This window comes from Poecile atricapillus, chromosome 6 (assembly GCF_030490865.1).
Source record: "Poecile atricapillus isolate bPoeAtr1 chromosome 6, bPoeAtr1.hap1, whole genome shotgun sequence".
Taxonomy (NCBI): Eukaryota; Metazoa; Chordata; class Aves; order Passeriformes; family Paridae; genus Poecile; species Poecile atricapillus.
The window spans coordinates 21544609-21559827 of NC_081254.1; the positions used below are offsets into that span (position 1 = coordinate 21544609).

The 15219-nt window shown below is 40.6% G+C and overlaps 1 protein-coding gene across 1 annotated transcript; it reads right to left on the reverse strand.

The window, feature by feature from the left end:
• Positions 1-1128: 1128 nt before the first annotated feature.
• Positions 1129-13015, reverse strand: LIPA (lipase A, lysosomal acid type). The gene is made up of 9 exons (XM_058841595.1): positions 12780-13015; positions 11271-11386; positions 8067-8270; positions 7674-7783; positions 6905-7041; positions 5326-5472; positions 4942-5013; positions 3807-3878; positions 1129-3047 (listed from the first exon to the last, which is right to left on the reverse strand). Exons 1-9 carry the CDS (start codon positions 12882-12884, stop codon positions 2808-2810), a joined length of 1203 nt encoding a protein of 400 aa, XP_058697578.1. The 5' UTR covers positions 12885-13015; the 3' UTR covers positions 1129-2807.
• Between the last annotated feature and the right edge of the window lie 2204 nt (positions 13016-15219).

Below are 15219 nucleotides of genomic sequence, written 5' to 3' on the forward strand. Positions count from 1 at the left end.
GTGTATCTCTCAGTCTAAGCCCTGGACCGTGCATTCTCTTCAGCTCTGTGAGTCTGACGATCCATCAGCTGAACAGGGACCACTTTCTTCTGGCTTTCTAGCAGTCACTAAATGCTGAGACCAAGCCAGCAGAAAGCATCCCATGCCCTCTGTTAAGCCAGTGCACTTTTACACTGTCCAAAGCTGATGTTCAGCCAGCCTTCAACAGCACATGCATGCTCGCCTGTAACACAGAGATTCGTAGAACAGGCACTTGGTATTTATGATCTGCTTAGAAAAATGTACTGTTCATCACTGAACTCTTAATTCAACACTTAATTCATCATTCTTTCCACTGACACCTCTCCAAGCTAATGTCACACAGAGCCTGCAACTTTAGTGATTCAAGGAGAACTAAAACAGCTTTTTCATACTTTTTCAATATCCATATATTTTTCAATTTTCATACCTAGCCCTACTCCAGTGAAGTTCTATCATGGCTTTTGTGTAAAGCTTCCAGTATTCTGGCTTTATTTTCAGACACACAGGGTATTCATCAGCTGACAAAGGTGGCAACATATAGGATTTAATACACTCTACTGGCTCGACTGCACAACTACAGTATTAAGGATGTAAGAAAGGTATAGCCTGAGCACATTCATTATTGAAGGCGACAAAGGTCAAAAGCTGCCTCGTGTACTGTGGCAAAGATTAGCTCCCTGCCTTACTACATGATTAAATGCCATTTATGAGATTACCAGACAGTCTGTTAAGCAATCCAATTACCCAAGATTTAAGAATATGATACAAGAAGCTTTCAACCACGTCAGTGGTTTAAAAGACTCACCTGAAGGCTTAGAAAATGGATCTGTCTTGTGAGTAATTATTTGCAATTTGTACCTTACTTAAAAGGTACGAGAGGTACTTAAAGGTAAGAGAAGTCCACCTAAATAAGAATGGCTTTTTAAGCTTGGGAAAAGCTTCTTTCAGGAAAAAGTAAAATGGAAGTTTACTTAGCTATTTTACTTTTTTTCTGTATTTGTTCTATGGATTAATAGTTGTGAAAAACAGACTTGGCTTTCTGAATTCTGTCCCAAAAATTCCCATGCATTCATGAAACAGGAAGTGAAACACCACACCATTCCAAACTCCAAGCAGGTCTCATGTTTATTGAAATAGCTCAAGCTTAATAAACATAATACACATGGCTCTTGCCATACCACATACCCTAACAACTGTTGAATTAGCCACCTTGGGTTCCTACAGAGGCTTCCTTTCAGCACAGCAAAGCAAAGCACATCTGGTTGACACAAATCTAAAGCAGACTTAAAGGTCCTGATAGGAATCACTACCAAAGTCTCATGAACCAGTGAACCACTTTGTCCCTAAACAACACCTGAGAATTCCCTGAGTTTGAATTAGGAATAAAAAAAAAAAACCAAACAGACAAACAAAAACACCCAAAGAACAAGTCCTAATTTACAACCTGTATCTATTTCTGCAATTTTTTTATTTCTTTTAATTTTTTTACAAAACAAGTTTGCCTCAATTAAAAATGCATTATTTCCTATGACATGTAGAAAGGTTCTTTATCCTGTTAGGTTTACTGAAGAAATCTGGGTTGAATCCAACTATGGCACAGAAATTATCCTCTGGACTGAGGCAACTGACTCTGGGGATTGTTCATTTGGCACAGAACTTTTATGCGTCTCAGAGAAACCGAAGTCCTCCGCACAGTCAATGGAAAAAGCTCCAAAGTCAGACCCGTGAGGCAGATGTGAATCCTCTTCCCCATTAAATGGGGTCTTAGCCCCAGTTTGAAGTAGAAACTGAGATAAATCCAGATGCAGTAATATTGTCAGGCTTCTCCAGGCTGTTATTCAGTTCCTGAACACAGTGGTGGGGAGCACTCTATAAGTGGTTAAGAAGTAAACAGATCTTCAATGCTGCAGATGATTAAGGGGAAAAGTCCACAGAAATGAAGTCACTCAAGCTGTAGAATTAATGCTTTGGCTCTTCTCTCACCAGCAGTAGACTGGGGGAGCTTGTTTTCTAGTGTTAGTGGTCAGTGCAAAACACAAATATGTTACATCACTCTCCTTGAAAGCCACAACCTATTGACAGAGTTAACTGAAAGTGGTTTTGTTTGAACATTGGCAGAATTGCGACCTCTATCCACAGATGGTACATGAAACACTAAAGGCTTCAAGGACACCATCAAAGCAAGAAAATGCAGCAATGAATCAGTCCCAAAATCGAAGATTTTAACTGACAGTGGTTTCTTTGGCTTCACTACAGTTCTTCTGGGCAATATTGAAAAGGGAAGTAATCTTATTTTGTCTGATGGCTAAAATAATACCACAGCAAAAAGTTACTAAGTGCTTTGTAAAGTGCCAGCACCAAATAGGTCACTGCAGTAAAAGAAGTACTTCTCAAAGGTACTTAGAAGCGGCCACATACTGAGAAATGGCTGTGTTTTATGCACAGTGAAATACTTGTTTTAAGTGTCAAGCACCTGAGGTGCTGAATGGACTAACTTGTCTAATTTGTCTTTCAGACAGGTGACTAAATTTATGTGCACATGACATACTCCTTTTGTGCCAAGTCCTACTGTGTTTTGAGTACCATGCCACTGTGTGCAAAATCAGCAAAATACTGTGAAGAGAGAGAAATAATACTGAGAAAAAACAACCAAATATGAATCCAACTCAGTAGTCATTGCTGGCATTTTAAAAATGCATCATCCTAAGCAATGTAGCATATTGCCAGAAAAGCATAATTTCCAAAACTGACAAATTCCTGGTGAACCAATACTCTGAAATACCATGTCAGTTTAGAGATAACTTCCTAATCATGTTAATTATTTCATTATACATGCGGTAAGGTGCATCCAGGCCCCAGATGAAATCCAAATGTTCCCACTCTGGAATGTTTTTGTGGTAAACCAAATTGGTGATCTGAGTAAGCAACATAGCAACATCCTTTGGGTCTGCCAGCCAGTCCTGTCCACCAGTCCACACTGCAGTTGGTACAGTCATCTCTTTTATTTTGTAGAAAGGGGGAGTAGACTGAGGAGACAAAGTGAAAACAAAGCATTAGGGAAAAAAAAAAAATTAAGTTATGATCCTACACTGCCAGTGGAACATACTAGCAGCTGCAAGAATGTGTCAGATACTCATTTTCTCTCTTGGGCAGCTAGAGATGGAGTCCTGGCTAAACCAAAAATGTAACTGCAAGAGTCCTACATTATTTTAGTATGTGAAGCAGTAAAGATGTGGTTTGAGGAGTTTACAAAGACCACAGGGTAGCAGGATCTCAGAAAATTCATCTCATTCAAGGTATTTCAGCTCTAATCTAAAGCTAAAAGTGACTGCTTCTCTGAAAATATGATACTGAAGTATTTTGCAGTCACTAAGGGACAAGGGGCAAAGTATTTTTGGCATTGTAGGCAGCAATTTAGAAACAAAAATGCATGGAGACTAAATAGAGTAAAGATAAACAATACACATGATCTGACAAGTCTGTGCCTTATGATGAGAAGTAAAGGGGGATCTCATGATCTATGCTGGCAGGACTTCCCCTCAAGAAAACATGTGCCACCACAGCTCCATATCCAAATGTGAGCCCCGCACTGACTTAGGACTACCTCTGAGCTCTATATCCCAGCTGGTTTCTTTTTTTGTTATTTTGGAAAAAGCAGATCTCCAGTCTGGTTATTGGATAAGACTAACAGCTCATTGGCATGCAGCATAAATGCAGCACCCTGAGAAGTGCCCAAGGATTATTTTCTGTGACACTCCAGAATTATAGATGTAAAAGATGTTTACCTGGTTATAGTGAGCCATATTTGCAGCTTTGCTTCCCCAGTCGTAAGCTTTGAGTTCCCCAGTCCTCACAGCCTAGAAATAAAAAAATACACATACAAAGAACTGCAACACTACTACCACAACAACTAAAAAGTGTAGGCATCTGGAGAACTGGCAATGGCAACCTACACAAGAAACTGTGGAATGCCAAATATTAACAAGTATCACTGCTTTGCCCAGTGTCACAGGAATAGAAAACATTAACATTCAATACTGTTAGACTTTGTCCCTTAAGAATTCAGACTCCCTCTTAGCATTGGTAGAAAAGATTAAGGAAAACAGCTTAGTGTATCCAAAGCCAGGATGTGGCAGCTCCATGTTTACTTCTGAAATATTTACCCTGAAGTTTAAAGGTGTATGAATAATGCAGGGAGCTTTCTTAGCAAGCCTACTCTGCAAAATTTACCATCTACTACTTTTTCAGAAACAGAAGTTTATATAACAGGGATCTGGGAAAAAAAAAACCTTCACAAGTTTCTTTCTGAGCCAACCCTTGAACAGCTGTGTACAGTAGAACACATTGCCTCTGATTAGGTGACCAACTCCAACTATGAAATCACAAGTAGCACTGATCATTGATTCCATGGCAAATGTCTCATTTGTCAGGCTGCTGACCAAGTTGCAGGCACAACAGCATCACAGGCATGAAATTGTGCATTGAGATGAACACCAAAATATACTAATAAAATATAAAATGAAGCAAAACAGAATAGAACAGAATATCTGCTGCTTTTCACTGGCTAAAAATGTAACTTGTAATCAAACCAGGGTTTGCTGAAAGGGAAACAAATACTCATTACAGCATCTCTCTGAGGTAAATTATTCTGCTGTACTTTTTTTTTCGGTTGAGGTACTTCCTGTTATATAACTTCCAGTTATATTTTCAAAGAAATACCGAAGACAGGTGAACCACCATAAATTCTTATCATGAAAGCAGCTTCAGTGAACCACTGCCATTCTAACTTTTGGCAGTACCAAATTCCACTTGGACCAGGCTGCACATATATTTTGGCATTTTATTTCATGTAAGTATCAGACACATCAATATTCTATAAACAACTGGAGTCGTGGGCACCTTAGATTCTGGAAACCTTACCTGGCTCCAGTGGATCATGTTTTGTACAGACGTTCCCGCAGGGCAGTGTGTTGAATACACATCCACTCGGCTCTGCAACAAGATCATTAACATGGTTTATTCCTCCTCATAGTGCATCAGTTCTACCCATTGTTGCTTCCTGAACAACTAACAAACTATTCCATTCCACTTAAAACTGTTATAAACAGAAATTAACTGGAGCCATACATACAGATGAGATAAGAAGTTAAAACATTTGGGGGATTAATTGCATTGAACAACAGAACTCCCAAGCTTAATTTTAAACCTAATAATGGTATCCCTTAAGCATTTTTTATATGTTTAGTCTATACTGTGTTAGAGTTCACAATAACTTAGCTATTAAAGAAAGTCACTAGAACACACCATATTCAAGTTTCTCTCATTAAAACCACATAGAAGAAAGAATAAGTTGCCACAAAGGTCATCAAGTATTCTGTGGGTACAAACATGGGTAGCAAGCCACTTCAGCAAGGAATTCTGAGGGAGGAATTGTTTCTTTCCAAACATGTCCTAGAAAATAACAAACACACAGAAGAAACATGTAATTGCACAGAATGACCTATTTTCAGTGTTTATACTACAGCACTCTTGAGGTAATTATTTGCATTTGCACTGGTGACAGGTGTGTCATATGAAAATCACTGATCTCCTTATCAGCGTTGGCATGGTTAGTGCTTCTAATACAAATGGTGCAGTCCATTAACCCCACAAAAAGTACATGGGAACTGGGAAAATCTTCCAAGAATTTCAAACCTAATCTCAAATTCAAATTAACTTTAAATTCAAAAATTTACAGTTATACTGTAGAGCTTTTTGTCATCAGATTGTTTACAGCTAAAGTATGTTAAAGGTATGCCTGCTAATTTTAAATGGCTTTGTACTTGCAACTTCCTCTCTTCAAACCATGAGAGAAAAACAAGTTGCATGCGATGTAGTGACCACTTCCTCTTGATGGGTATTTTTAAAATGTTCAAGGATTTTAAAATGTCCCACTGAAAACTTCCTTAAAAGTGACACAGCTCTTTAAAGACATGACTGACCCACGGGTTTGTCACGGTCAGGTTCTCCCTTCACTCCAGTTTTTTGCAAGTCACTATGAGAATCAAGCTCCTCAGCACAACATGAACATCTGCACAAGGCACTGATCAGCTGCTAGTCTCATTAGACAAAGTTCATTATGCAAGGAATAGGAGATCACAAAGATTAGCATTGCTTTCATGTTAACTGCCTTTAGAGCAAGGAACTAGTACTACAGACAGACTTTAAATCAATTTTAAGTTAGATCAGAAGGAGGTTTATGTCACAGAGCAAACAGCTCTGTGTGGGAATCTTCATGAGTGATAGAAAGAAAGTGATGGTTAAAAATGACACACAGCAGGGTGTTTCACAATGTTTGACTTCAGGCACTTACTGCAGCCCTGCCTCATTCCCCTTGATGTTAATATGGAAGAGGTAAACTCCTCCAGAGGATGATTCACAGCATCTACATAAAGCTGTTGCTCTTAATCACCTTCTGAAGGATCCTCTTCCAATACTAAATGGCTGGTTGTGAAACAAATCGGTTAAAGTTCATGACAATTCATGAACTGTATTCTGTATAAAGATATTATACAACTCTTCTAAAACACAGTGACTAAGTCAATCATATGACTTCCCTATTTTAAATTCTAGAAATATGTAAATGGGAAACCAACTTCATTCCATCTAGTAAGCTGTAATTGTAAAATACTTCTTTAAAGATATGCAAATTGTCTCACTAGACAGTAATAAAGCTACAGAAGACACTGCTGACTTCAGTAGCATCATTATGGTAAAACTGACCCAGAATCCTTGTCATATGTTACTCTCTAATCCACAGCTATTAACATTCTTTGCTATGCTATTTTCAGATAGAAAGGGGCATACCTCAATTGGCTTGAAACATTTACACTCAAATACAAACCTTGAGCAGCATGTCAGGAAACAATCCCAATTTTACCAGAGGGCTAGTGGCAAACTTGACTGTAGCTACTGGTGCCAAGGCAAAGAACATTTTGATTTTCTTAGCCAGCTGTGGCAAAGTTGAAAAAGCAACAAAAGCTGTAAATAATATAAGAACAATTAACAAAAATCACTGACACAAGTTAGATAAGAATTTTACCTGGCAGAAATTCTACAAAAATCTATGAGAAAGTGTGCAAAAGTATTTTTAGATTGATAGTTTGACTGCAGTACCTAGGATTAGGTTAAATAATGTAAATTAACCTAGTTACTACAAATCCCAAATTAAATACAGTAATTCAAAAGACTTGCTTTCCTCCAGAAAGCAATTTAATGCTTACTAACCTAACATGCCTATCTATTTCTACTAGAAGGTCTAAAGCACATGAGCCAGGCCTTACATGCAGCAAAATATTCTGGAAATGAAAATCTTTATTCTCTGTCTGATGTGTCTAATTTTATTATGTATAATTCATCAATTTTTTTTTAATAGGAGCTGTACTGCCAGCTACCTGTGACTTCACTTTATCATTCCAACAGCTTTCCACCTTTAAATAAACACAGAAAGATTAAGTCTTTCCATTTTAATGCTGACAAACATTCCAGAAAGCCATTAAAAACCAAAAGCAGTAGTTTTTAAGAGCCCTAATTTTTAATCACTAAATCAAATATGTGGAACTTGATACCATTTCAAACACAATATATTCTAATAAATGTATCTCTCCACATACCCATTGTGGTGCCCTGTGAATGACCAACGTAAAATACTTGTTCCTGGCCAGTTTTCTTCAAAATAAAGTCCACTGAGGCTGGAATGTCATACTTAGCCATTTCATCAAAGCTACAAAGCAAAGACAGAAAGTCAGTTGTTTAAGAAATCAGTGAGGAACAGCCACACAGAGCTTTCCTGCACCAATCAGTGTGGACATAAAGAAAAGCTTCTTTTGGATAAAACAGAACTCTGATGATTGAGTTTTCAGTTTTCTACTGATGACCTATGAGTTTCAGCACACTATACCAACCTCAAAACTCCCCTTTACTGTCCCTACACGTGTGCAACACATGTAACCAGATAAAAATATCCTGCCACTTCACAATGTGACTGGATAGCAAAACAAGGATACCTGAAAATCCAGAATTCTTCCTGCTTCACTGTGAAGTGTGTGTGTTTCCTGGACCAGGTGTTCCCTCTGCTGTTTCCCAGCCACACATCATAGCCAGCATCTGCCAGCATAAAGCCAAGGCTGTTGTAATCCAAGTTTGTGATCCAGTTGCTGGCATCTGCAAGCAAACCATGCTGCAGGAACACAGCAGGCCTTGGACCTGAAAAAGAATGTGTTTATTATAAATTCCTGTTCATCTGGCATTGCACACCTAAGAATAATTCTAGTGAGCTATTGAAAATCTGCTTTAGATTTGCACTTGAGTATTTAATCTACTTGATTTACCTACTAAGACTAGCAATTTTTATAATGGTCATAGTGCTGTGAAATCACATGCTTTTTCACCAAAAGCCACTTTTTATCATTAAGAATTTTAAACTAGAAACTTCTTAGTTTCATAACTTGAAGCTCAAAACAGACAAGTGTGCAATAAATAAAAATGAGAAAAGCAGGAGCTACAAGAACAATATAGGTAGCCCTTACAGCTGTTTCAAGCTCACAGATGCAGAAAAGTGGCCCAAACACAGAAGCAGTTTTAATACTTATGAACTTTGCCCTGCCCCCAAACCTGAGGAAGGCATCTCCACACATGTGCTTCTGAGAACTTTGTTTTCTAGTCAAAGCAATGCCAAACTACTGTGCTGTGCTGTGGAAATCTCTGCAACTGGTACTGATAGTATCTCTGTGCAACATCCTTCCATCACCAAAGCTCTGGCAGAATCTGAAGAGCAGTTCAGTAGCCAACAAAGAAATCTGTTTCAAAGGACTTTCTCCCCTTAAATTGGGTAGTTGTAAGAATCACAGTTAAGACCCAGGTAGAATTTAAGAAGACTGTCTTGACTTGTCATGAAAAGGGAAATTGCACCTTTATGTGAAACGCAGATTTAAAAATTGAAGGTTCCTGCTTCTACACAAAGAAAATCAATTATCATCTAGTCCTTCAGGAGAAATAAGGCCTTCAGAAACTACAAAGACCTGTCTCTGGTTCTCACAGTAGCACAGGTGTTTTGGCTATTACTTCTGCTCTGAAAACTGGAAACAGGAAACATGGTAACTAGCTCAATGCCAGAGATTACTCAGGGATTTACCTCCTCCAGTGACACATCACTCTGCTATGATACAGACTCACACAGTACTTCCTCCATTGATAATTTAGACTTGGATCTTTCAGCAGAAACAGATAAATCACAACTTTCAGTCACCTATATCGTCCATCACAAATCATGTCCATAAATGTTTGCTGCAAGTCTCAAATTCCAAGCAATACTCCTCTTTTCTGGAAATCTTTATATATGTGGCAAGGAACCTTTTGAGTGCCTGCTTTTCCCACTTTGTTAAAAACCCACATGGCATACTGTCCAGGCAAGCAGAGCAAATGTCCAGCAGTGCCCACCTGGCACTGGGGACAGTACAGTTCAACAGAAGTCTTTACTCTGCTGCACTAACACTTTATTGTCTTATAAACAGGATTGTCAAGCCTCACACTAAATTTGTTTCCAGTAATGTTCCACTTACCATCGATAGCTTCTTCCCTTTTACTAAACTCAGATGAACCAACTTCAAGAATTTTTGAAGAACAGGTTCTCCTCAAGATGCTATTGCTTGTTTTGTAACATTGGAAGGGGAAAACTGTTCAACTGCCTTAATGCTTTAGTTCTGTTCTCTTATTAACCTCCAACTTTTGGCAGTTCCTTTTTCACTTTACCAAGCAGTCACCAGATCTCCACGTGAATTGCATAATCATGTGACAAACTGACTTGAATAATAATAATGACTTTCTATCACCTATAATCCTAAAAAACCCAGAGGGGGAATAAAAAAAGGTGGGTCCTTAAACTACCCTTTCTGTATAGAACATTTTGTTCTCTTCGCTACAGACCCAAGAAGCCGAAGACAGATTTACTTCCACGCCCTTTTCACCATGCTATGCAGTTGTTTTAGGGTTTTTTTAGTAGTAAAACAAAAAATCCTTGATGTTTTGCTTTTAGGCTCTCCATAAATTTCCCCCCCCCTCCCTTTTTTTTTCTGAAGAATTGTGGGTTTTGTTCCAAAACATCATGTGATACATAATTCCAAGGAATCCTATTCACATCACACAGGTATTGCAAAAGAAAAATACGGCATATATATGCTAAGTCAGCAGTAACACATCATTGGTATCTTTCTGAGAAAAGATACCAAGCCTATAAAAACTTAAGATCAACATGAACTTTGAAATCTTCATTCTCCCAGGAGCTCATACTTCCACAAATGTGGTCAGTAATCCTTGTTTTTTCAAATTAAAGCACTCTGCAAAACATGAACTTGGGGTCGAGGGTGTGGCAAGGGGTATGTGGAGAATTCCCAGAAGTCAGGAAACTTCTGTTTACTTATGTCATTAGTGAAGGATTCAACAAAATCAGTAAGTACAAAGGCAGCCTTTTTCCTGCGGGCTTCTCAGGAATTAAATACAAAGACACCTGCCAGCTTTGATAGGGCTCATCCATGCACTGATCTTTACACACTCCTTGTGAAAGAAAACAGACAGTGCAAACATCCTAACTCATACAAAACCAACTGATAAGCTCAGGAAGGCTGTTGCTTGGCCTTTGACAGGGGAGAGGGTTTTTCCACAGGTCTCGTTCATACCCAAGGCTATAGGACAATCACAGATTTCTTCTGTGAGCTTCATGTTTTTATCTGTAATCCTAGGATTTTTTTAGTCCAAAGTATTCTGAGGCAATCCTTAGAATACCTAATTCTATGCAAATGGGCTGCTGTTATATGAATATCTGTAGGCACTTTTATAAGGGATGGTGGCAAGACTGATAACAAATTCAGCCACTGCACAGACACTGTTAATTCTGTTAATATGCAGTGTACAAGGATAGCAAGTCAAAAGTTACATGTATCTCTTCTTCCACATCTGTCTCATTTTTAAAGCATCCTATCATTCAGTCCTCACAAAAGCCTTTGCTCATATTGTCCCCTTGTAAGTTTGAGCTTACATTACCACTCTTCTCTCTGTCCCCCAGCTCCTCACCTGTAGACACCCTGCATCTCCTCCATGGTCTTAAACCATGGTAGTCCTTCATCTTCTTTTGGATTATTAGAGGAACAAAAGTTTCATAAATCAAAGACAGCTTTTTCATTTCCATTCTTTCTTTTTCCAAACAGACATAAATCTTACCTTCACGGCCTTTTCTTCCATAAGGTATTCTGTTAATGGAAAGAATATATCCATCTTCTGTTGTCACTTCATATTCCTCACTAGGGTATCCTCTGAAAGTAATAATTTCACTCTGAGGAGAGGAAAAAAAACATGTTGGAACCAGTCCAGGAACACATGCAAAGTACCCTTTGGGTTTCTTCTAAAAGACTGGAATGTGGAAGGAAAGGGTGCGGTAGTAATGTGCCAGCTGCCTAATAAGCAGATTTTCTTAATAAGACATCCCAGTACAGACTCAGGAACTAGCCAGACTGAATCCTAGGAATCTGCAAGGACTCCCTAGAATGTCCCAGCCACATGGTGCTTACAGCGAGAAAGAAGTGTTGAAAAGGAGACTGTGGTAACAGGGCAAAACACCAAGACCCAGATTTGTCAAATATTTAAACTGTCTCCTCTCAAGAAAACATGTAACAAACAAGTGAGGACAGAAGAAAGTCACTGGCACCACTGAAGCATATAGAAAGAGAGAAGGATGTGCCATTTCTTACCTTCCTCCTCAAACCTCATGCCCAGTGCAGAGCTTTAAAGTGACTTTGCTGTCAAAGCAAACAGGAAAATAATAATAAAAATCCCCACACCTGTTTTATGGTATGATTTCATTATTAGGTTTAATCTCTTATCTCTTGGGCTTCATATTATTTTATTTTGATGCAGCTGCACTAGGGCAGTGAACTTGCTATGTCATTGGTTTTATGATACCAACCATGCCTTGAGAAAATCTAAGAAATGCATTACATAATCAGAATTCTTCTCTTAGACTGTGGGGCAAGGAAGAGGAGAAGAATTTAATTAAGCATACTGCTTTTTTAAAATACGTCTTTAATTATTCACAGTGACTTTAATATCCAAAAATTATTTTAAGGCTACGTGCTATTCCAATGCTATTAGCCTTAGACTAAATCACTATTTTCAGTCCTTTAAACTGTATTTACATGATCCAAGCACTTCTATTCTTATACACCCTAAGCATTTCTATCTTGACGCATCTTCTCATGTGAAAAACTGGCACAGTTTAGATAGGGCAGAGGAAAGAGCAACTAATACCGGCTACCAACAGGAAATATTTCAGGAGTTAGCTACTACAGCAGCAGGAGAACAAAGTTAAGAGGGTAAATGCCAAGTGGGGAGAAAAGCAGTGGTGGGTAAGAACACAGGAGCATGGTGCTCGGAGCTTCGCCGTGCTTCACGAACATCCGCTTTTACAGAGGCTCCGAAAGACTGTCCTAGCAAAAATCCATGGGTTTGGGTCAGAAAAAAGTGTGAGAGAAAGATCAAACATAGGCAAGGAATTCCTGGAAGGAGGAGTAGAGAAAGAGGACGCGCAAGCCTCGGGTGTGAGCGGGCTGGCAGGTGGCAGAAGGCGCCGGGGCTGTCACCGCGGCTGCCAGCCCAGCTCGCCCAGCCTCCCCTTGCCCCCCTCCAGCAGAGCGGGCTCGGGCTCTCCTCCCCGCGGCCCCGCCACTCACGATGTTCATGTTCGTTTCGGGGTCCACATTCCTCCGCCCCGCGGCGAACGCGCCCGAGCCGGCGATGCTCTGCAGCAGGAAAGCAGCGACCACCAGGCCCCGCATCCTCGTCCTGCGAGAAGGAGCCGGGACAGCGCGGCGAAGCAGAACCCGGCGCTAGGACGGCTGCCAGCGGGCCCGGCCGAGGCTTTTGTGCCGGCCCTCGGTGATAGGGTTGGGGGCCGGGCCGGGTGTGAGGAGGCGGGGACGGCGCGGCCGGGCCGGGTTCGCCCCACACGGCGCGGCCCTATCGCTGCCGCCGCCCGGCCCCGCCCGGCCCCGCGTGAGGCGGCGCTTCCGCGGCACTGCCGTGTGAATTCCCCCGGCTCCATTTCCACAGGCCCTGCAGCCTCCAGAACGGCCCTCGTGGATTTGCTTCCCTTCCCTCCTCGTCTTCTGCATCTGCTCCGCCTCCGGGGCCTCAAGAGCCCGCACGGTGCCGCCCTGCGAGGCTCCGCGGTGGTTCCGCAGCGGGCTCCGCGCAGAAAGCGGCGGCAGCGAGGAGGCGGCGCCCGCCCGGGCCCAGCGAACACCCCCGGCGTGCCGGACACCTGCGGCTCGGACACCGCCCGTCCTGCCGGAGCGCCCACAGCAGCCGCTGCTGCTCTTACACTGAGCATCGCCGAGCATTGGCTGAACAAATCAAACCTCATACAAATGGGCCTAAGTTGCGTGCAGGGTTACCACCGCAGCTTCCTGCAAAGCTGCTTCATCTTCGTGCTCTGCGGCAACTGATTTGCGGGCACTGCGTTGCGCAGCCATAATTCCCAGAGAAGCGTGTCCCCTGTGGACAGGGCATGTGTGACCGGGCTTGCAAAAACTTGGCCCAAATTCAATCCTTCAAAGTAAATATTGCTGTTACTCTGCCCAGGCCCATAGTAATATCCACTGAATAATACAGAAAACTAATACTATGTATGCAGTATGCAGTGCTAGAGCAAGAAGATGTCAAGAACAGAAACGTTTCTGTTTATTTAGAAAGCATTAAGATTAAAAAAAAAAAAAAAAACAAACAAACAAAAAAAACCCACTGAAGTTTTCATAGCATTCCCATGTTTTGATATGTGGATATGTCACTAGATACAGAGATACTATATGACCCTTTGCATTCCTGGATGCTATTTCTTAAAACTGTTTAATTTTAAAGAATTTGGGTGGGAAAATTATTGCTCAGTGATTCACTTGAGTTTTTTGTCAAATTAATTACAGGTTACTCCTCCCTGCTAAGGGAAAACCCACATTATAAAATGCCACAATTGCTGCTGTCAAACATAGTAATCATATGCTAAGCTAGGCTAGGAAACCAGTATAAAATAGGATATGTAAGGGGACCCTGTAATTTACTATGGTATAGTTCATTTACATTATTTTTAAAAAAGAAAACTGCATTTCAGGCAATTGTTTGGCTGACCTAATGCTTCTTGGGGGGATTCTTTGTCAGCATGTAACAATTCCAGCTCCAAGGAAATGTCCAGATATGAATTTTCTCTCATAAAATGTGTAGATATGTCTGAAGACATTGCCTGTTCTTCTGTATGTACAGATCATTCAAGTAAAAAAAGACCTTTTAGTAAATATGAATGCATTTGTTGTTCCCAGTCTGTTCCCTGACGTGTTTTTCAAGAAGCCTCTGCATTTGCTGCTCTGCAGTGCAGCTCTTCCTGAGCGCAGTCAGCCCTGCTCTGAAAGTGAAAGCAGAGATGGCTGCAGAAAGGCATTGCATAACTGTTCTCTTGCTTATTCTAATTTAAGCACTTTCCTGCATTTACTTTATTTAGTAGGCATTTGTGTCAAACCATAGCATATAGATGCAACTAAATTAGTAAAAAATAAGGAAGCTAGGGCAAAGTTCTGCATTTCAGAAGGAAGATGCCTGCATTTTCCCATATGTACCAAGCAGTGTGGCAAGGAAAACAGATGCCTGGGGCAGAAGCAGAGACAAGGAACTCGTAGATACTTTCTAACATAGTAAATCATTAGTGTCTACATTTGGTTTAGTCATTGCAGTAACCTTTCAAACACTTCTACTGTAACTACCTACAATCTTTCTTTTCCATAAAATACATGGATTTGTGTAGATACCCGGATCTTTTCCCTTCTCAGTCCACTGCCTCTTTTCATCACCTATCAAATACCTGGTTGCTAGAATCTTGACTACTCCTCAGAGTAGTAGCTGTACTAACCTTTATCCTGAGCTCTGATACATCAGCTCCAGCAATCCCTGCACACTCACACACAGACACACAAGCAAACAAGCAGACACTTAAATGAGACACAATGGGTGTGGGTGTGTGTCTGTGTGCTACTTAGGCTCTCCAAATTCTTGTAGAAACTGGAAGTTCTAATATGTAAGACTTGGGTTGTGTTGGGGTTTTTTAAAGGAAGGAAACAGTGGAAGAAG